Source organism: Maniola jurtina, chromosome 8, assembly GCF_905333055.1.
Source record: "Maniola jurtina chromosome 8, ilManJurt1.1, whole genome shotgun sequence".
In the NCBI taxonomy this organism is placed as follows: domain Eukaryota; kingdom Metazoa; phylum Arthropoda; class Insecta; order Lepidoptera; family Nymphalidae; genus Maniola; species Maniola jurtina.
Window position 1 is genome coordinate 9,814,465 of NC_060036.1, and position 22,642 is coordinate 9,837,106.

Below are 22,642 nucleotides of genomic sequence, written 5' to 3' on the forward strand. Positions count from 1 at the left end.
AGTCTATGGTAACTCTGTCAAGCGTACTGCAATAATAAAAAACTTTTTCTTTCATTTCCAACTTATTTGGTTAAGTAGTCATGGGTAAGCGCAGACAGGGGAACTCCGCGTGCATGTTCTCACGTAAACATATAATATGTTTAGAATATTCGTGGAAAATACTCGCGCGGGCCCACACGATCTACATTGACTAGGCAATAGGCATGTAATAGAACTAAAACATTAGTTTAAAAGAAACTCAAAACATAAAGAAAACCATTTACTTCTGGTAATAATAATATTACACATTGAATAATATAACTTATTTCTTTTTCTTTTTACTCATTTTGAATTTGAGTTTCTGTTTGATCTTATCCCGGCGTAGACGCTCCTTGACTATTTGCTGCTTGTTGCGGAACTCGTTGGTCGAGGCTTCGGCCTTCTTCTTTGCGACGCGCTCGTTGTGCTTCACCCAGCGAGGACGGAACTCTGACACTGGAAATTAGTATGTTTAAGTTATAGTCTGATTTTTAATTCCGTGGAATTCAGGCCACTTATTTTACCACAGATAATACATTTTCCACAAATGAAGGTAACTTAGATAACTAAGGTAGGATTCTATGGAAGGACTTCGTCTGTGTTGGTGTTAGCTGGCGGGCGTGCTCTGCCTTTTTGGAGTGTTTTTTTTTTTGTTAAAACTGACTGGAAAACGCTCTAAAGGGGTGCCGTGCGTATGTCGGCGAGCGCCGGCACAGACCGGGTCCATACTTGTATAGTTTAACTAACTTGTTACAAATAACTACAAACTTGACTTTGTAAAAGCCAGACGAGAGAGAGAAAAGGATTCTATGGAATAATATTTATACAGGGATAAGTTTGTGCCTTTAATATCAATGTCGAAACAATTGATCAATGTGGAAGAGAAGAAATCAACAGGCCAGACCAAGGTAGGATGCAGAACGAAATCTTTTAAAAATTTCCACTTTTAAAGAAAACCTGAATACGTCTGGTTTAAAGCTTTTTACGTTGACAGGGATTTAGAGTAATTTGGGGTTGCTTTATTGTTATGTTAAAAACGTATTACTGTCTCTTTCTTATGAAATTTTAGCTAAGCTAGAGCGTATTTTCAATCAACTATTTTCTAAAGGGCATTAGGGCAACTCTCCTTTATGATAACAATGACGTTTGTCAGAATTCCACCGAATGAAACTCACCAGGTTTGGGGCCGGTGTGGTCCTGGGCGTGCGGACGCTCGTCCTGGTCGGGCGGCGCGTTGCGGCGGCGCCACTCGTCGTAGCGGCCGCTGCGGAACGACGCCGACACGCGCCCGCCGCTCTCCGTGCGAATCATCTTACGACCTCCATCCTGTATGTACACAAATAAACGTAGCCTAATTAAACTACTTGAGCCAATTTCTTGAGTGAATTCTATCTAGCGAACTGGGCAGACGATATTATGGTATCCAAGTGTGTACGCAAACATAGGTGCACTCATTCCCTCACTCTCATCATCCGATGGGACGGCAATCTAGAAGAGAGACTAGGATAACACTGACCGGGTCGACGTGTACCATCTTCTTGCGCTTGCGGTCCCAGCGCAGCTGCGCGCGGCGGCCGCGCAGCCCCACGTCGCAGTCGCCGTGCAGCTCGAGCTCCGCGGACGACGCGCTTGCCGCAAAGTTCACCGCCATTCTGATATTTATTAAAAATAATCTCAAAATATTCATATGTTTTGTTTCACAATCCTACTAATATTATAAAAGCGAAAGTTTCTAAGTATGTATGGATGTTTGTTACTCTTTCACGCAAAAAACTACAAGACAGATTTGGCTGAAAGGAATGGAGATAGATTATACCTTGGATTAACACATAGGCTACTATTTAGCCCGGAAAATCAACGGGATTTTTAAAAACCTTTTTTTAAAAACCCACGGGAATGAAGTCTAGGGTATCAGCTAGTATACATATAAGAAGATCTGTTGTCCTGACTTGTTAGAAACTTGAAATTTTGACAGTAGGTTCCTTTTATGATATCTATATAATGTAATAAAAAGTGCTCACTAAGGAACACCATTTGGAAATTCCCCCCTAAGGGGGTTAAGCGGGGGATGAAAGTTTGCATGAAAGTTCATCGTTTTTCAAGTTCTAAACGAGTGGTAAATTATTTTGACGATTCAAAAACACTTATAAAAATTTACTTAAATAAAAATATATTCTATTCTTATGTTATTACATACCCGGCTTCAGTGTGTTGGTCGCTCGCGAAATGCGGTATATAGTTCTCATCGCGATGCCCCGGCTTTTTCCTCTTTGCATCTTTAACGTTCAGAGATTCTTCAATCGAGTTTGTTTTAGTTCTCTCATCTAAAATGCCTTCTGCCTAAATAAAGAAAAAAACTTAAAATTGATATTATGACAATTACAGCTGGTAATGAATAAAAACCTGTATTCTGATTGATCGAAAAATCGATTGCAAAAAATGGCTTTAAATAACGTCAAATATGTTATTTTAAGCCATTTTTTTGCACCTTAACACGCCGTAAAGAGCTCACCTGTTGCATCTTGCCCTCCCTGGTTTTTTGTACCATCTTCCCGTGCGCGCGGCGCTTAGCCTTCATCGCTTGATACATCGGTGAGTCATTCTTGTTGACCAGCTCTAGAATCGTCTGTAATAACCATATTCATCGTATATTTTCATTATAATGTTTTATTTCTTTTTTTTTTTAATTTTAATATCTTTTTTTGTGATAAAATTGGTATTTGTGGTTCAAGCAAAAATAAAGAAGAATCTATGTGTTTCAGGATTTTGGAAATTCCACCCTCACCGATTTTGAAAAATTTCAATCGAGCAAATGGGGCGGGTCAGCTAGTTTTGCCTACGAGCCGTTCACTTGTACTGAATAGAAATATACTCACCCCCTTCGGTCGGAAGTTCTTAATCTGGTCGACGAGTTCCTCCGCCTGCATCTGCGAGGGGTCCACGAGGTAGGGGTGAGGCAGCGTGGGCGGCGTGGTGAGCTTGGCCTTGCGGTTCGCCTCGGCCGAGGCAGCCTCGCGCCAGCGAATGTACTGCTGCCAGCCGCGCCCGCACACGCGCGCTGCGTCTTCCTACAACCACAGAATTACTTAATAGTACCTATTTTCCAGATATAGCGCTTACATTTTGAGAACTCACCAACCCATGGACCAATGATTAACTGTAATAAGTAAACTGTAGTAAGCTAAAAATGCGTGTCAATCATTTTTGTGTGCGTAAGTCATTTTGTCACTATGTGCACCATCTAGGGCTGGGACGGCGAAATTTATTTAAATAAATTTAAATAAAAGCCAAACTAAGTTTTTTTGGAGCGCACTACGAATAAACCCCTCTTAATTAAGTCTTACGATTTCCGAGTGACTGTTCTCCCACGCTATAACGTCTTGGTGGCGCAACTCGAGCGCGGCCGTCGGCATGGCGCCCCACACGCCGCTCGGGCACGCCGCGCCGCACTCGCTTACCTGACCAAACATAAGTTGCCTTAGATTAGATTCACTCGAATTTTAGACGTTCAGTACATAAAGCCGGAGCCGCGCCGGGCGCCGGACAGCAAGTGAGTGTAAATAAAAAAAACAGCACCGGACGGCGCCGCGTAATTACCCAGCTCCGGCTTCATGTATGTACTTATTGAAGTCCTAATAACAATGTAAAGGATTATATAAATTACTAGCTGATGCCCGCAGCTTCGCCCGCGTGGATTGGTCAGATCCCCTGCAGCATCAGGATTGAGGAGTTGGACTCCAAATTTTTTATGAAACAATGTCGCAAAGTTCCTCTATCGATTAAAAAAGAAATGACGCAAATCGGTTCAGAAATCTCGGAGATTTCGGTGTACATAAGTAGAAAAACACAACTCCCTTTTTGAAAGTCGGTTAAAAAAGTAGCCTATGTTACTCCCTGGTCAATTCTCTACTTGTCTGTGAAAATCCCGTCAAAATCGGTTCAGCCGTTCCCAAGATTAGCCTTTTCAAACAGACAGACAGACAGACAGACAGACAGACAGATAAAAATTTTAAAAACGTGTGATTCGGTTATAGTATCGTTCAAATAACCATATGACCTTAATATGCGGTAGTTATTTCTAAATTACAGACAGACACTCCAATTTTATTTATTAGTATAGATAAGAAAGCTTGGGAGTGAGTTGGCAAAAAGTTTTGATAGGTCTAATAAGTTTAAGTGATTTTGTAAAGTGTAGTTACTCAATTTGAAAAAATGAAGACTGACTTTGTACAGAAAGTAACTAAAAATTTAACCTTTAGTAGGATCTAGTCTTGCCAGAACCTATTCCAGATTAACTATATTCCAACTTAAGGAGCATGACACGGGTCTGCCCGCGAAATTCAAATTGAATTTGGTTTTTTGCAATTTGTAAATTAATGTGACAAAGTAGGCTGATGGCATTCTAATTCCGCCAATGGCAGTATCATCCTAACCGTGCCGTGGGTTAGACCCGTGTCATGCACCTTAAGTATTCACTAGGTATATGGCCGGTAGGTCTGGTTCTTAGTTAGAATGTGTACGAACCTCAGACGGCATCGCGAGCTGCGCGCCGAGGAACAGTTGCAAGTCGATGAGATGCGCCACGTCCTCCGCCGCCACCAGCGAGAAGGCGCGCCCCGCCCGCCCCGCGCGCGCGCTGCGCCCTGCCGTATGTCACTTATAGTATCACTTTCCTAGCAAAGCTCGACCTCAGTTCTGTATAGTCATTCTTATTTAATGTGTGTCACGTGACACATTCTTTCTTCAAGTGCAAACTTCGCTGAGACGTGATTCGCTAACGAAATAAACATCTGATACAGACAACAGTCATGGAACACAGCAACACATACAAATCGCTGCCACTTGGGCATTTTTCTTTGGACACAAGATGATTTGCTTGTACTATAATTTCAAATCATTATTAAGATAGATATATGAAAAGAATATGAAGCCACTTACCTACTCTATGCACAAATAGTTTTGGCTTGGCTGGAAAGTTATAATTGATGACTGTATCCAACGACGGCAAGTCCAACCCTCTGGCTGCAACATCAGTGACCAAAAGTACTGAACACCTTTTATTTGTGAATTTCCCCAGGGCTATCTTACGGGCTGATGCATCTAAACCTGAGTATGCATATGTTGATGATATTCCTGCTTGTTTTAATATCTAAAAAAAACAGCTAGTTTTAACAATGAAATGTCTTGACAATCTTTCTGGCGCAATAATGAGAGCTCTGGTCTTGTAAGTGAGAGGTCCTGGGTTTGATTCCTGGCAGAGGCAATTTCGAATTTATAATTTCTAACTTTAATCTGATCTGGTGCGGTTCTTCTTGAGGCTATTGAACACCCTACTGGCAAAACCGAACCACCAAGCGATTTAGCATTCCATTACGATACCAATAAGGCATATGGGTTTAATATAACTGTCATTCATATCCCTTCCAAGTTAGCTCACACTCATCTGAGACTATGTACCAGTAAGTGAAATCGCAGTCAAGGGCTGACTTCCACCACAGTAAAAAATAAGGTAAACCATACTACTATTACCTCTTAACTATTTTTTATGAAAAAAACTTTAATATTAAAAAAATGAACATTATAAGTTGTAGTTTCTACTCTGTAATATACCTAGTGACACAAGTAAAGCAAGGTTTTGCTTTCATACATACCAAGTGCAAGTATTCCACGTGATGTTTAGTGGCAGCAAAAACAACAGCTTGACTATTAGACGTTAAAACTTTATCCAACAGTAGCAGCAAGGCTGCCGTCTTCAGCTCCGCCCTCACATATATCCAAGCGAGCCATAAGGTTGATGGTAACTTCCAGTCAACATCTAGTCTTACTAACACCGGCTCAGTGAGACCCGCACGGGCAAACTCCACCAACATTTTTGGCAGTGTTGCAGAAAATAGCAATGTTTGACGGTGGGATGGTAAACGTGCAACAATTTCTCTAAGTTGTTCACCAAACCCGAGTTCAAATAGTCTATCTGCTTCATCAAACACTACAACTTCTGTAAAGTAAATAATTTTATAACATTTAATTGTAACCTCTTGATCAACAAAATATAATATTAATACTTAACATTGACATGGTCAGAACTTCTGACTAATATGTCATTATTGTTGAGGTTAGCTAAGTTATTCTCATTTCCATGATCCACAATCTTGTATGAAATGATGCGCTTTCTCATTTCTAATACACACCACTAGTTTAAGGGATGCTTGTGGGCTTTTATTTAGCCTGCAAGTTATAATATTGATAATTTTCAAGCGTAGAGTGAATAGCACCTCTTAGGCAAGCATGCTCCACCTCAGGCTGCATCATCACCTACTATTTGGTTGCAGTCAAGTGCACACCTAAAAAATTATCAATTGACGCATTCACACTGGAATTAGCTCAATATAATATGATCTTTCACAAATATAAAAATAATATAATAATTACTGATATTATCCAGTTTGAGGCTCATCTCAATACAAATATGCAGGAAACGACCGGGCGTTGCCACCACAATATCAGGAGTAGAACCACTCATAATCCCAAACTGTTGCTCAATAGATTCGCCACCGAGAATAGCAGCCGACGAAAGCCCAGTAAACTTGCCTAATTCACGTACAAACCTTAATGTCTGAAATTTACATTCTTATTAGTAAAAAATATTAAATACTAGCTGAAGTTTGTGTATGTATATAAGTGTGTTTGTTACTCTTTCACCCAAATACTACAGGACAGATATGGCCAAAATTTGGAATGGAGATAGATTATACCCTGTATTAACTCTTAGGCTACTTTTTAACCCAGAAAAGCAAAAAGTTCCCACCTAAATCAACATAGACAAAGTTCAGCAAGTAATGTATAAAGCATTTCTAATAATTTGAAGAAACTATCTGTAGGCATCATAAATTGATAACACAAGTTTGAGACATCCACACTAATATTATAAATGCAAAAGTGTATGACTGTCTGTCTGCTAGCTTTTTATTTCATCTTTTATAGTATGAAGTTTAATTGCTGACTAATTTCTCCTTTATTGAAATTTTTATATACTAATTTTCATAATTACAAAAATTATGTGTTCCAAGTTTCAACTATTAAAAACACCATCATATAATATGAACAATATAAAACTACTGATATAATAATTTGTATATTATGTTTATTGGTTTTTTTTCAAAATAAAAACAGTTAAACTTAAATCAAGCAAACTTTTGGTTATATACCTACTTTGTGGGATTTTTATTTATTTATTCAGTATTGTTAACACAAACACAAAGTTATAACAAAAAAATAAACATTCAAAGGATGTGCACAAGAACAACTTATCTTGTTATGTTATGAAGTACCTTGTTGATGGTCTTTTTAGCTGAAATGCATGCCTTTTAAGTTTGGTTTAAGTTAGTACCTGCAATGCTAATTCTCTTGTAGGTGATAATATAAGGGCGCGCAAATTCTTCCCTTGAAGTGGCTTATTTACAGGTGACACAAGTTTCTCTAGTATTGGCAACACAAAACACGCTGTTTTACCGGATCCTGTGCGCGCCATGGCTACTAAATCTTTATTTTCTAATGTGATTGGTATTGTCTGAAAATCAATAACATTCATATTATAATTAATAAACAAGTGCAACTTGACCGGTATTTTCTTTTGAGGTACGAAACCCTAAAAACTACTTTACAGTATTTATCAGTATTAGTTTTCTTCTGAATCTATCAGCCTTGGCAGCGTTGCATGCTAACTATGGAGTGCTTAATTTAGCATTAAGGTGTAGATACTACACTCCATAATATGCTTACGCCACTTTAGGAGGTGCGGTACGGGGAACTGGGAGACGAGGTAACTGCATTGTTGAGGTTGTCGCGTAAATTGTAGTTTTATTTATATACATTAGGGAAATAACGAAGTATTTTTTACCTTTCGTTGAATTGGTGTAGGTTGTTTATAACCTCTTTTCGTTATTCCTTTTAGTACATGAAAATTGAAGCCCATTGACTGGAACCCTCCGGATCCCTTTTTCTGTTTCTTTTGAAGAGTAATATCATTTTTCACCGTTTCTCCTTGGGTTGGTGCTTCAAACCCTGGTAGATCATCCTCATTTTCTTTCTTACGACCCATTTTTAAAAATCACATCACATTTACAATAATTTCTAAATTCTATTCTGATTTCTGATTTGTTTCTGAAATGTAATGCTATGTAAGTATGTAGCACAGATCACTATATACAGTCTAAAGACAGATAGGACAGTGCAAAAGTTAACGGTTAGTTCCGTTGTAGCCGCATAGCGCTAGTGTCGCAAAAAGTGTTGGGACACAATCCGACCTTGTGTCGATGTCGATATCGATAGCATAGTGATGTCCCATGACAACGTTGAAACGGGGTACCTTTATAATTTTATTTTTTTTGCATATATTTAGGTGTAAAATAAAACAACTTATCAAATTCAGTTTTATATTTCTTGCTTCTTAATCTATACACTTTATATATTTACCAAAAGTCATCTTTGAGGATCCTTCTGAAAATAGCCTTTGCTTCTTGTTTTCTTTGAAAAACATTTCTTTTATTCTTTTAATAAAATACCTGCACTTGGTTGTCAAATTGGCTGTAAAGGAATAATATTATTTTATTAATGAAAAATTAAATTATATAAACAAGAAATTATGTATGAAAAACTACATGGATTCTTAATGAGACGACTGATAGTTGGTACCTACATATTAAAATTGGTCTAATAATAATATAACCGATTGATTAAAAAATACAGCTATAAACTAAACTAAAACTAGAGGACTAGGAGGATTTTTAAAGATCCAGTGGGAAGTGTTTGATTTTTAGGGATAAAAAGTTGCCTATGTCAATTACTAGATGCAAGCTACCTCAGTACCAAATCTCATACAAATCGGCTAAGAGGATGATGGGTTTTATGGAATCCCGTGGGAACTCTTTGATTTTCTGGGATAAAACGTAGCCTATGTTGATCCCCAGAATATAGGCTAACTCTGTACCAAATTTCGTCAATATAGGTTAAACTGTTGGGCTCTGAAAAGGTAGCAGACAGACAGACAGACACACTTTCGCATTTATAATATTAGTATGGAAGTATGGATAAAATCTACTGTATGGACATCAGTACAGTGTTAAAGTAGTGGTTCCGTGGAGACCATCACATCAATATTTGTATTGCATATAAGACTTTAGCCATATTTAAGGCAATGTTAGCAAAGAATAAATAAAATAGTTACTAGACAGAGGACAGATAATTTTGTACTAACTCACCACTAATTATTATTATTGTACTTTGAGTGGATACTGTTGAATCTTCTGAATGTTGAATTCTGTTGATCTGAAGTTGGTTGTAAAGCATAATAAAATTGTGATCACTGAAATCATGTTCAGCTGAAAAAAGAATTTTACACAATTTATTCACATGAAATATGGTATGAAAGCACAAAGTAAAAACTATGTTAGGGAATACCTAGTGCTTAATACATCTTTAACATGAAATCAACTTACCTAATGAGCTCAGGAATTCCGTGAAGTATTTTCCTTTTCAGTAAACAAGTAGAGATAACCATGCGTACGTCGGGTTCCCATACCACCCCATACTGTCGAACTGATGTCTATCGAAGTGCTTCTGGCATACGTGTCTGTTCAACAATTGAGCCTTCGGCAAAGCACTGAGTCCTATATTTAGAGGAATTAATTGGGATCACCACAATTCCCATAATTTATTAACCTTTGGAGACAACAACAATAAACAATATGGCTTCCCAGTATATATACCACAGAGCAAGGTACATACTACTCTCTAACGAGAGAATAGTATGCCACAGAGTCTATGTATATGGCCATCGACTAGAAAAAAGAATATGGCTGCAGCTTGTTGCGATACTAGCGCTTTGCGGCTAAGAAAGAACTAAAGGTGTCACGGGCCTGGTATGTAGTGTAGCTGTACACTCCACAATCTTAACCACAAAACATAACCTAACTAAATCATAACCTTTTTTTCTGGTCGGTGATAAAAATAAATTGTTATGACTTATGACAGCTCTCAGCAGCTGCCTCAGCTGGTCGAGGTCGATTGCGGAACAACTGCAATCACAATTACAATCTCAATTGTTGAGATTGGCTCAATTTATAGAGAATAGAGAATAAAATAAATTCAGCCAATCACAACAATTGCGATTGTAATAATGATTGATGCAGCTTTGTGCATAATACCTATATGTTTATATACTCTTTGGTATAATCCACCACAGACTTTTATAAAGAAGAAAATCTATGCAGAGACCAAGAGACCATGGAGAGACATTTCGTCTACGTTTCGTAGTTTCGAGAACAAACTAGACTCCCCTCACCACACAGACAAATATCTACCACAGCACGGTTCACGACCACAGAGTGCATGAGTAACTAAGCATTGGTGATGGTGATTGTGCAGCAAATTACATTCATATTTCATACATTGTTTAGTGGTTGTTTCTAGAATTTAGTCAATTTATATTGATTTTTGTGATAATAGTGGTATTCTTACTATATTAAATTACTTACAAGATTTTTGTAAGGTAAGAAATTAAAAATCGATTAATTATTATGATAAAAATAATTTTAAAATGAGTAAAAATATTGGTTGGTGATCTTTTTTTATGAATCGTGCCCTCGTTTTCCCAGAAATTAGTACCTATCTATTTTATAAATTATTCATTATAGATACCTACCTATTCTAGAAAAGGTTCATGGCAATCTGGCGTCAGCGAATATAATCTTTCCGGAAACTTAGGTGTTTCAGGGTGTTTCACAATACAATTCATAGAAAATCTTATAAAGATACCTGTATAAGTAATCTTATTTCGTATTTATTTGTGTATGTATCCTGGCTTTATAATCCAATTTGCGAATTATTGATTACAGTTTTGCCGTAAAGTCATATAATATTTTTGTGGTTATATTTTACGCATAGTTTCTTAGAAGATTATGTATCGTTATTCGATAAGTATTACCTACTTATTGTAGCTTCTGATACATAGATACAATATTTTAATAAGTAAGCACTTTATTGTTTTGCTCTGTACAAGTTGTGAGCATACTTCATATTTTATAGGTTATGAGTTACATGATGAAGTATGAAGTAATACTAATAATCAAAATATATAGGCCAACCCATGGGTGTAGGAAAAAATAAGGTCTTTGGGCCAGTTGCACATTATCAGTAATTATCATCAGTAAGAATTTCTTAGGGTTAATAAACCTTCAGCTCTGGACAAAGGTTGTTGTGATATCCAAATAAATCAATCTACGTTGGACACTATCTATGTAAAACTCAATGTTACGAATGGGGCCTGATTTTGAATACAAGTAATAGTAATGAGTTTTATATCATTGGAATAAAATTTACATTTTCAGAAATCAAGATGGTGAAAGAAACCACTTATTATGATATTCTGGGTGTCAAGCCCAACTGTACAACAGATGAACTGAAGAAAGCATATAGAAAGCTTGCATTAAAATACCATCCTGACAAGAACCCCAATGAGGGTGAGAGGTTCAAACAGATCTCACAAGCATATGAAGTACTTTCAAATCCAGACAAGAGAAGAATCTATGACCAAGGTATTAATTTAGTGTACAATATTAGAAATAAGCATTTTCTTCTTCTTTTCTTCTCTATGGCACTTTGTACTGCGGCTTTGTGTTCCGCAATAATTCCGCCAATGTCGACTTAGTGGAGAAAACAACGTGGTAATTGCTTGTCGGTTTTTGAATTCCTTTCTTGAGAGACTTTTCCTATCCTTTGTTAGACCTAGACATCACAAGACATACCTTTCTTGTTAAGTGAATTTCTCGTTGGTTTTCAGGGTTCTGTACCTCAAAAGGAATTACGGCACCCTTATGGGATCACTTTGTTGTCTGTCTGTCGTCTGTCTGTCTGTCCGTCTGTCTGTCCTCTGTCCATCTGTCGTGTCTGTCAAGAAAACCTATAGGGTACTTCCTTTTGACCTAAAAACATGAAATTTGGCAGGCAGGTAGGTCTTATAGCTCAAGTAAAGGAATAAATACGAAAACCGTGAATTTGTGGTTATATCATACAAAAAAAATTTGAATGTGTTCATGAAAAATTTAGTTCACTAAATCACATTATAATAATTATATAAGCTTGCAGAGTTCCCTTCTTGTGCGAGTCAGATTGCACACTATTGGTTTTTATTTTTAGATATGAAGGGTATTTGGGAATACCCTACTTTTACTGTACATATTATATTGATGGTTTGTGTGGCAGGTGGGGAACAAGCGCTGAAGGAGGGTGGCGCGGGCGGCAGTGGGTTCTCATCACCCATGGACCTGTTCGACATGTTCTTCGGCGGCGGCTTCAGCGGCGGGCGGCGGCGCGGGCGTGAGCGCAAGGGCAAGGACGTCATCCACCAGCTGTCCGTCACGCTGGAGGAGCTCTACAAGGGCGCCGTGCGCAAGCTGGCGCTGCAGAAGAACATCATCTGTGAGAAGTGCGAAGGCAGGGGTGGAAAGAAGGTTAGTGATGTGTATCTCTGGTTTTATCTGATAATTCTTCATTGCTGCTCGTGTGATTTCCCTTCAGCAACTTCTGTTGGTGGCATCCGCATTACATGCACACACGGTGACAGACGTGTTTGTTGAGTGGTATCAATTGTGTAGAATACATGCAGTTAAATAACTCTGATCCTGAACCTGAGCAGACGATCACTGCAATCTACTTGGTAGTCAGAAGTAAGGGGTAGTGTCTATGCATACTCGTGTTTCATTGATTGCCGTCTCTTTGAATCTTATTTTTTCCGGGCAGTTATGTTTCATTAATTGTCTATTTGGTTTTTTGTTTCTTTACCATCAAAATATTGTACAAATAAATAGCTTGCATCGGGGAGAGGTACAGAAAAAGAAATGCTGCAATCATTGGGATACTGCCAACTTATTGAATCATCAATTCTTTATGAAACATCAAAACATGTGCTTAGTATAGGAGCTTGTATGAAATAGTAAAATGTGAAGTCCTGAATTTGACCTGTTTTTTCAGTTTATTCAATAATAACAAACTTAAAATTAACAGAGCACATAGATTTTATGTACTTCGGAAGACCTTTATTATTTTTGAAGTAGGCAATATCCCTCTTTGGATAACTTAATTCACCGAACGATCTCCTTCGTGCCTTCTCCATAAACGCGACACTGGTGAATCTATCTCTGCCCAAATGGCACACCTAAAAGCTAATATTTTTAAAGTTGAATAATATAATTTATTCAAAGTAGCTACTATTGTACACTTTTTGACTGTCAGTTGTTGGATTTGTAAGATGGTGATAATTAATTTACAAGGTAAAGCTACAAGGGTTTGGAATACTATTGGGGTTTTGGAATTACTACTACTTTTGGAATACTATTTGGAATTGAATTGATTTTAATTTTTGTTTACATTTACTAGGGTGCAGTGCAAGTGTGCCCCACGTGCCGCGGCACAGGCATGCAGGTGCAGATCCAGCAGCTGGGCCCCGGCATGATCCAGCAGATCCAGACCGTGTGCAGCGAGTGCCGCGGCCAGAGGGAGATCATCGACCCTAAGGACCGCTGCAAAGTGTGCCAAGTGAGTTCACCAACATCTCATCAAATGACAGACAAGAACTGCAAGACATGGATATTGTAGGGACTTCCACACGCCACAGTCCTGTGCAGCCTGAATCCAGTGGCTCCCTGCAACTCGTTTGATATCGTCCACCCCCCTTTTGGCGGGGTCTACCAACGCTGCGCTTTCCAGTGCGAGATCGCCATACAGTATCTTGGTACCCTAAAGACTATCGGTTTTTCGAACTATGTGTCCTGTCCATTGCCACTTCAGCTTCGCAACCCGTTAAGCTATGTAGGTTACTCTGGTTCTCCTACAGATCTCCACTTTACTTTACAAAATCCCACAGGTGCTTGATAATAAAAACCTAAATTCACAGGAGAATCAGCTTGTGTTGGATACAAGTGTCAGCAGCGTCAGCAAACTATACTTTGCTAAACTACTCAAAGCGACAAAAATATGGGTTTGCGTTTTGCCTGTTTTGTGATAGGTACATATTAAAATTTTGTATTTTAAACTTTCAGGGACGAAAAACAGTGCGCGACCGTAAGATCCTCGAGGTTCATGTGGATAAAGGCATGACAGACGGACAGAAAATAGTGTTTAGCGGCGAGGGTGACCAAGAGCCCGAATTGGAGGCTGGGGATCTTATTATTGTTTTAGACGAGAAGGAACATGAGGTAATTATACTTGTCATAGATTTTTAGTTGTGATAGAAATGATAATATGCTTCAGTATATTCAGCAGTTTTTATACTTTTTCAAAACAACATGAAATTGTTACAGATATTCAAAAGATCTGGTAATGACCTTGTAATCAGACTTAATATTGAACTGGTGGAGTCGCTGTGCGGCTTCCAGAAGGTGATCCGAACCCTGGACGACCGGGACATCGTGATCACGGTCATGCCCGGAGAGGTCACCAAGCATGGGGAAGTCAAGTGCGTCTTGAACGAAGGTAATTTCATTTTAAAACATTTTGCTTTCATTTTCTTTTTTTCTCTAACTGTCAATCAATCAATCAATAAGGTTTGCGTCCACTGCTGAATATAGACCTTCCCTAGAGCGCGCGCCACACCTTCACCTTCCTCACCCACCTACATCCCACTACCTTCTTCTTTTAAACTGTCATTGGATAATAAACTGCCAACAACATCAATTCTGATGCAAACCTGGGACCATTCCTGTGGAGTGGTTGAGTAGGCAGCCTTAGCATCTTACGAGGACTGCGAAATAATACCTTTGTTCCACTTGTTCGGAAATTGACAGTAATGTACTGTTTCCTTTTAAAATGATCTCATAAACTCTCAATTTAATTCTACCTTTAAAATTGTAGAAAAAAAACTGTTTAAAAATCTTAAATTTAGTGACTGGGCTACTGTTGGCATCTATAAAAGTAGAAATAAGTTGTTCGACTTGTATGCAGAAAAACAATATAACTACACTCCCACATTTGTTGAATATGTAAAAAATTATTCAAAATTATTCAAAAAGGTTTGCATACAAGCAAAGTCACTCTGCATAAAGCAAAAAATTATTAATTCTGATAATAAAATTAAAGCAGCTTGGGATACCATCACGGATGAAACTGGGAAACAAAAAGTGCATAACAATAAATTGGAGCTAAAAATTAATAACCGTATTATTGACTCCAATATTGAAATTGCAAATACATTTGAGAATTTTTTCCAGAACATTCCAGTCATCACTACTAGTTCCCTTAGCTCTTCACCAACAGAAGCCTATGATCTTCTCAGGGCCAATGTCACTGAATGCGGTGTGTTGTTTAGGTTTGAATACGTTACTCCATATGACATTGTTAAAGTGTTCAAATCTTTACAAAGCAAAAAAACCGGAGATCTGTGGGGAATATCAGTAAAAATAATTAACAATATTATTGATATTATTGCGCCATATCTAGCCTTAATTTTTAATGAGTCTGTGGATACAGGCGCTTTTCCAGATCTCATGAAATGTAGTAAATTGATACCTCTTTTTAAATCGGGTAGCAAAAGTGACCCAAACAATTACAGGCCAATTTCAATTTTGCCAACACTGAGCAAGATATTTGAGAAAATCATGCTCAACCAACTGCTTCAGCATTTCAATTTTAATAAGCTACTCCATTCTGAACAGTATGGCTTCACTAAAGGTCGATCAACAACCGACGCGGCCGCAATGCTGTTAAAGCATATATTCAATGCGTGGGAGGGGTCACAGAATGCCATTGGTATTTTCTGTGATTTATCCAAGGCATTTGATTGCGTTGAGCACGAGACTCTTTTAGTTAAATTGAGCCACTATGGAATCAAAGACACTGCGCTTGGTCTCATTGCGTCCTATCTTAGTGATCGTATTCAAACAGTATGTGTGAATGATGTGAAGTCATACGGATCAGCCTCACTAATGGGTGTTCCTCAAGGCTCTATTCTAGGTCCTTTCATGTTCTTAGTATACATAAACGATTTACCATATGTAGTCCAAAATATTTGCGATATCGTACTATTTGCTGACGATACGTCTTTGATTTTTAAAGTCGATAGAAATAAGGACAATTTTGACGATATAAATGGTGCCATATCTCAGGTAACTCACTGGTTTACTGTAAATAATCTACTTTTAAATGCAAAAAAAACTAAGTGTATTGAATTCGCACTGCCCAATACCAAGAACACAAGTAACATTAATTTAAGGATAAATAATGATATTTTGAAAATAGAAGAGACTACTACATTTTTGGGGATAACCTTAGATGCGAAGCTGCAATGGGGCACCCATATATCAACTCTTGCTGGCAAACTAAGCTCTGCTGCTTACGCGGTTAGAAAGATTCGACAATTAACTGACGTGGAGACCGCAAAGATAGTATATTTTGCTTATTTTCATAGTATTATGTCTTATGGAATCTTAATATGGGGTAGAGCGGCAGATATTGGGAGAATTTTTGTATTACAAAAAAGGGCAATACGCGCAATTTATAACTTAAAACCACGCGATTCACTTCGAGAAAAATTTAAGGAAATAGGTATCCTTACCGTAGCCTCTCAATATATTTACAACAACATAATTTTTGTAAGACAAAATATTCTTAGTTACAAGAAGGTTGGCGATCTACACAACAGGCTGACTAGACACCGTAACAGGCTTGCGACTCCTACGCTCCGTCTCAGGAAGGTCCAAAAGTCATTTGTGGGAATGGGTATAATCTTCTATAACAAAATTCCTCAGTCAATTTTGGACTTGCCTTTACACAGGTTCAAAAAATCTATTAAAAATATGCTCTTGAGAAAAGCATATTATACTATCGAAGATTATGTAAATGATAAAAAAGCGTGGATTTGAACTTCGATTCGCTCCAGCAATGCGCAGGACTTCAATTGCTTTTATACATGGCATAATATTGTATATCAAATCTTTGAAAAGAGCAACCGCCGAGTTTCTTGCTGGTTCTTCTCGGTAGGAAAGGCATTCCGAACCAGTGGTAGATGCTTTTGACGATTCGAAAGAACTTGTAAAAGTCTAATTGAATAAAAACATTTTGAATTTGAATTTGAATTTGAAAATAAAGTTCTTCTTATTTAATGCTGGTATCTTCTTTCAGGAATGCCTATGTATAAGAATCCATTTGAGAAAGGACAACTCATCATACAGTTCATAGTCAATTTCCCTAATTCTATTCCGCCTGAAGTCATTCCTGCATTGGAGAACTGCCTGCCACCTAGACCCATGGTAAGATTTTTCTTTTTTTGCTAATTGTACAGTGTGAATGCTACAGTTTGTTTCACATAAAAATACCAAAAATATTCAAGTGCAAAGTTCGACTAGCACACGACGGGTTATGTTATGTACCATTGCACAAGAAATAACACTTAAATTATTTAAAATTTTAATGGTGGTCATTTTGAAATTTTTATTTGTTATAGCAGTAATAGAAATACACATTCTGTGAAAATTTCTACTATTATTATGGTTCATGAGATACAGCCCGTCTACAGATAGACAGATGGAAAGCGGAGAACTAATAATAGTGTCCTGTTGACACCCTTTGCGTACGGAACCCTAAAAAGTAACAAACGACAATTGTTACAACACAATAAAATGAATAAATAGCGCTCATATTGAGCTACAAAACGCGACTAACTGATTTCACCTGACCAAGTGAACCTGGCTCCAATCATCAGTTGGAGTACCCCAGCTGGAGCATGAGGGAGTAAACGGTCGTTGTTCGGTGCAGGTGGAGATCCCCGAGCTGGCGGAGGAGTGCCACCTGATCGAGCTGGACCCGGAGCAGGAGGCGCGGCGTCGGCGCCAGCACGGCGCCAGCGCCTACGACGAGGACGACGACCACCCCGGCGTCAACCGCGTGCAGTGCGCCACCGGCTAGGCGCCACGCTCAACCGACATGCGTGTAGTGACGAGCTTGGCCGCGTTTCCCTCGACTCTAAGGCTGAGATCTATAGAGCACACTCTGACTATGCTCAAACTTAAGACACTGTCAAAACGAGACAGCGATACTGCTACCATAAATCTATCTCCTTTTAACTGAAAATTAAGTCTAAGCAAAGTCAAAGTGTGTTCTATAGATTTCAACCTAAAGCCGAGGTCGCACTGGCAAAGGGACAACGACCCGACAGCGATCCCCGCTAAAACAAACTCCTATAAACTTATTGGAGTGGCCACATCAACCTAAACGACGAGGATGTGGCCACCTCCATAATGTTTCTAGAAGTCTGTTTTAGCGGGACCGTCGTCGTCTTGCCAGTGCGGCTTCGGTTCTTATGGTAAGCCACACTGCGAAATTTCACCGCGCGATATTTCTCGTAGAATCCTGTGACATAGAAATTAGACGAAGCCTCATACAATTTACATTATATCACAGAATTTTGCGAAAAAAAAATCGCGTGGTAAAATTTTACATTGCTGTCTTACCTTCACGTTGGCGTTGTGCTAGCCGTCTGCATATTATCATTTATCTTTATCAGAAAAAGTCTGTCAGAAAACTTTTTGTAAAACTCACTAAGCTAGAAATATAATGAATTTTATCCTAGCTTCTAGGATAAAGTTGAATAATCAAATTTCATTGTAAATTTTTCCTACAAAATCTATTGAAAATATATAGAATTTATTGAATCAAAATATAAATATTTCTAGGAATTTCTCATTCTTAGTTTGGACATGTTATACAACACATGTACATGGGTCTACCCACACACTCACAATTTTGTCAGATTGGTCGTACGCTTTTGATATTTGCAGAGTGAGTGCACAAAAAGTTTTCTAAAAACCATTGCTATGACGTGCGGCTGGTTTTAGCCACAACGCCCACTTGTAAGATTCGAGTCGAGCCGAGACGCATCATCTTTATCAATAACAACTCAAACAAAACTTTATCGGTCTTACCACAAAAAAAAATCCAATAACTACATTGACAGTTTTTGCATGGGAAGTCCGAATCAGTGTTTAATTTTTTTTGTGGTAGAACTATATTTGACATAGCAGTGGCGCGCGCTCTTTTTGTTTTCATTATATTAATTTCAACCGTATGTCAAATGAAATAAAGCCGAATTTAAATTGTTAAACAAGACTCGACTTCACCCTTTCCTTATGCCACGCACTTCGGGCTCTTGTGGACACGCGACGCGTTGCGCGTTGTGGTGTGCGTCACGCGATTGTCCGTTTATGGAGAGGCGTTGCAAAAAAAATGTGGCGACACTAGCGTCGGGGCCCGCGTGGGTGGCCGCCGTGTCGCACGCGAACACAGGCTTTAACCAGAACGCTACCAAAAACGAAGATAGGTGTTAGTACTGATGATTACTGATAAGATACCATAAAAAACGACGAGAAAAATGTAAAAATCCTGTACTTTTTTTAATTTACAATATATTGCAAATAAAACATCTGACTGACGCTAGAGGTCAACGAACGTTCCGTAAATAGATTACTCGAAGTCAATGCCGCGTCGTAGGTGGGGAATTGACCCGAGTTTTGAACGCTATACAATGCTGGTTTGAAAAATACTAAATCACTAAAACTATAAGATAAGGCAAATGGTTATCGGCATTGTATTGTGTTAAGGTGGTATAATAATAACGCTAAGATTTTGCTAGCGTTCTGGTTATGCCCTGTATACAATCATATTAATAACTTCGCGTGTTTGCATGCGACAGCGCGTGCACGGCGCTGCGTGTTGCGCCAGTTAACAAACAAACGCTTCTGCAAAAATGCTCTTATACTTGGCCATACGTTTGAATTAACAGCGGGATGCTATGCGCCACGCAACGCACCGCGTCTCCAGCGTCTGTGTGAGTGCACCGCGATGTATTAAGCGGGCCTACTGTTAGTTTTTACATACGATCCATGTTGTTTGCTCATACGATCCAAACCGCACTGAGGTACCCTCTAAAAACGTATAATAGTCGGCAAATAACTTGAATGATACACTTAAAAAACCGGCTAAGTGCGAGTCAGACTCGCCCACCGAGGGTTCCGTACTCGGGTATTTTTCCGACATTTTGCACGATATATCAAAAACTTATGCATAAAAATAAATAAAAATCTGTTTTAGAATGTACAGGTAAAACCCTTTCATATGATACCCCACTTGGTATAAGTTATCTTACTTTGAAAGTTGAAACACATTTAAATAAAAATTTAAAAGGTGTAACCACAAATTCACGGTTTTCAAACAGACAGACAACAAAGTGATCCTATAAGGGTTCGGTTTTTTCTTTTGCGGTACGGAACCCTAAAAATGCTGGACTTGGCATGGCACTCCCGCGACCCCAGATAGACAGACGGTTTTTTATTAAACTAATTAATCTCTTACAATTGGCAACTTGTACCGTTGGTTTCGAATGTTCTTCCTACCGAGAAGAACCAGCAAGAAACTCTGCGGTTGCTCTTTTCAAATATTCAATTCAACAGACCCGCGCATTGCTAGAGGCACTTTTATAGTTTTTTAAACCTTCGACTGTCATTATCTGCATTACCTGCGCCAACGCACTTTATGCTCGGCCCTTACACAAAAGCAAAGTGTTTATTACATTTATTTCGAGCTTTACATGGTGTGGTAATGAAAATTATGTCTAAGTTAGTATAGGCTAAAATATTTGACTGTTTAACTTTACACTGATAGGCCAGCTTGAGGCAAATCAATTATAACTCTCGTTGCCTTTGTGCTTATCTAAATATTACTACACTTATCTATTATAATAAGCTTCCAAGACTTCCCAAGATGCGATTTCTGAACAATTCCAGTGAGTTTCATTTTATTGTTTAGTAACAATAATTATTGATTATGATAAAAAAGCTACTATTCATGCACTGTTCGACGTTTTCTTAAATCATGCCACCGTGCAGATTCCCAGCCTTTCGCATCCAATAATAATAAGAATTGATGCCAGATGCTTCGCGTCTTACACTCTGTTTACCGAAACGTGGACTCTAGTGGCCAACGGCCCATAGACAAACCGCTCCAGTCCCTTCAACGCACTTACTAGCATCGAGATCATTTTGGCATTTTAGTTAGTTTCGAACTTTATGGTCAAAGAAATTTAGGGCACAGCTCTTTAAGGTAGATCCACACCAGCGTACGCTCACAAATCGTGCACCACTCATCAAACACCTATGGACACGTCAGTATCTCTGTGCGCACGTCGTGTACCTAATGTCACTAACGCGTATGTATATCATGTTTGTACCTACCCCAAAAACTCACGAACATGTGCACGCCAATGACTTGTACAACATGCACGCGACGCGCTTGCAAATCATTCGTGAGTCGTGAACACGTCCACGTTCTTATGATGCGCGTCGTGTTCTCATTCGTGCGTGTGCGCAGGTGTGGATCTGAATTTACATAGAACTATTATATTATGGTGATCTATGAGTATTTTTGAATTATTATTGCAGCCAAGACAAAATATCTAAAACATTGAGTACCTACTTGTTATCTCAGTGTGTTTTTTTTAATAATCTATACCTATTAGGTATTTAGGAGTCGCACGGTCTCACAACTTGCGTAAATTCCTCAAGATTTAATTTCATTTGCATTCATGTACAGTTAGGCCTCATTCACATGAGCTTTTTTTAACGTCCGTTAAAAGAGACCTTAATAAAGCGTCCAAATAGAACAAAATGTTTTCCCAAGTATATGGTCACACGTCAACGCTTTTTTCCGTTAAACAATGGATGTTAAAAAAGCTCTTGTGTAAATGAGGCCTTATCATAGATAGCACTCATCTCGCGCACTAGCTTATTGATACTCCTACGACTACTTACTGCGCGTTGCGTATTGTCTTCTTCATATCCTCATAAAATGGGGCTGGTTTCCTCGCTAGGCTAGGCAGTGCCTTATTGCCTGTGTGCGGCCTACGCCAATAAGGCTCGGGTCCAATACAATTGCTACGATTTTATATTATGTATAATTATGATTTTTATTGTGACGTTATTATACGTTAGGACTTAAGTAGAAATACTTTGCGTCTTACCACAAAAAATTAAATGAGCGTTAAACGCATGTTTATGTTAATTTTGACAGATTTCCTGTGCAAAAACTGTCAAGCATTAATTATAACGCGCCTAAACTAAGAAAGGGAAATCGTGTCCATATTTTGACAGCCTAGCTAGAAATATATTTACAATGTATTTGTAGGGCAAAATCCATATTCAATATTTTTATTGGATTATGTCCTACAAAATCCGTTGAAAATAATTATATTAAATATAAAAAAGTCAAAAGATTTGTATGTATATTTTATATGTTTTGGTTAACTTTTTATTTCTATTTGATTAATTATTATTATTTAAGTATATTAATATACATTTACATACATATATATTTATTTCTTTTATATTTATATATTTTTTAATTTGAAATAATCTACCACCATTTCGGATTTCTAGCTAGGCCGTCAATGTTGCGGACACGATTTCACTTTCTTAGTTTTGACGTTATATCAGTTATTTTTGTGAGAAGACGAGTATTACACATTCGACTTTACCATAAAAAGTAAAACAAGCGTAGAACGCGTGTTTATTTTAAACCTGACAGATTT

The 22,642-nt window shown here is 38.2% G+C and overlaps 3 protein-coding genes across 4 annotated transcripts in view; 1 reads left to right on the plus strand and 2 right to left on the minus strand.

Moving 5' to 3' along the window:
* Positions 1-246: 246 nt before the first annotated feature.
* LOC123867546 (ATP-dependent RNA helicase DDX54) lies at positions 247-8,116 on the minus strand. The gene is made up of 13 exons (XM_045909628.1): positions 7,916-8,116; positions 7,406-7,585; positions 6,448-6,631; positions 5,670-6,013; positions 4,957-5,167; positions 4,543-4,661; positions 3,363-3,476; positions 2,895-3,086; positions 2,531-2,644; positions 2,216-2,358; positions 1,535-1,670; positions 1,194-1,344; positions 247-474 (listed from the first exon to the last, which is right to left on the minus strand). The coding sequence occupies exons 1-13, from the start codon at positions 8,114-8,116 to the stop codon at positions 302-304; spliced, it is 2,262 nt and encodes a 753-aa protein (XP_045765584.1). The 3' UTR covers positions 247-301.
* A 433-nt stretch (positions 8,117-8,549) lies between these two features.
* The window catches only part of LOC123867542 (nuclear factor NF-kappa-B p100 subunit-like), a 38,531-nt gene continuing 24,438 nt past the window's right edge, over positions 8,550-22,642 (minus strand). The window contains exon 23 of the mRNA XM_045909619.1: positions 8,550-8,578. The gene's annotated coding sequence lies outside the window, so the exon portion shown is untranslated. The remainder of the gene's footprint in view (positions 8,579-22,642) is intronic.
* Positions 10,321-18,440, plus strand: LOC123867549 (dnaJ homolog subfamily A member 1). Of its 2 annotated transcripts, none has more exons than XM_045909632.1 (8): positions 10,321-10,564; positions 11,403-11,609; positions 12,277-12,524; positions 13,450-13,608; positions 14,112-14,267; positions 14,373-14,544; positions 17,188-17,315; positions 17,821-18,440. In XM_045909632.1, exons 2-8 carry the CDS (start codon positions 11,411-11,413, stop codon positions 17,968-17,970), a joined length of 1,212 nt encoding a protein of 403 aa, XP_045765588.1. In that variant the 5' UTR covers positions 10,321-10,564; positions 11,403-11,410; the 3' UTR covers positions 17,971-18,440. The 2 variants fall into 2 exon arrangements, with proteins under 2 accessions (XP_045765588.1, XP_045765589.1); XM_045909633.1 differs by lacking the exon at positions 10,321-10,564 and adding an exon at positions 10,758-10,863.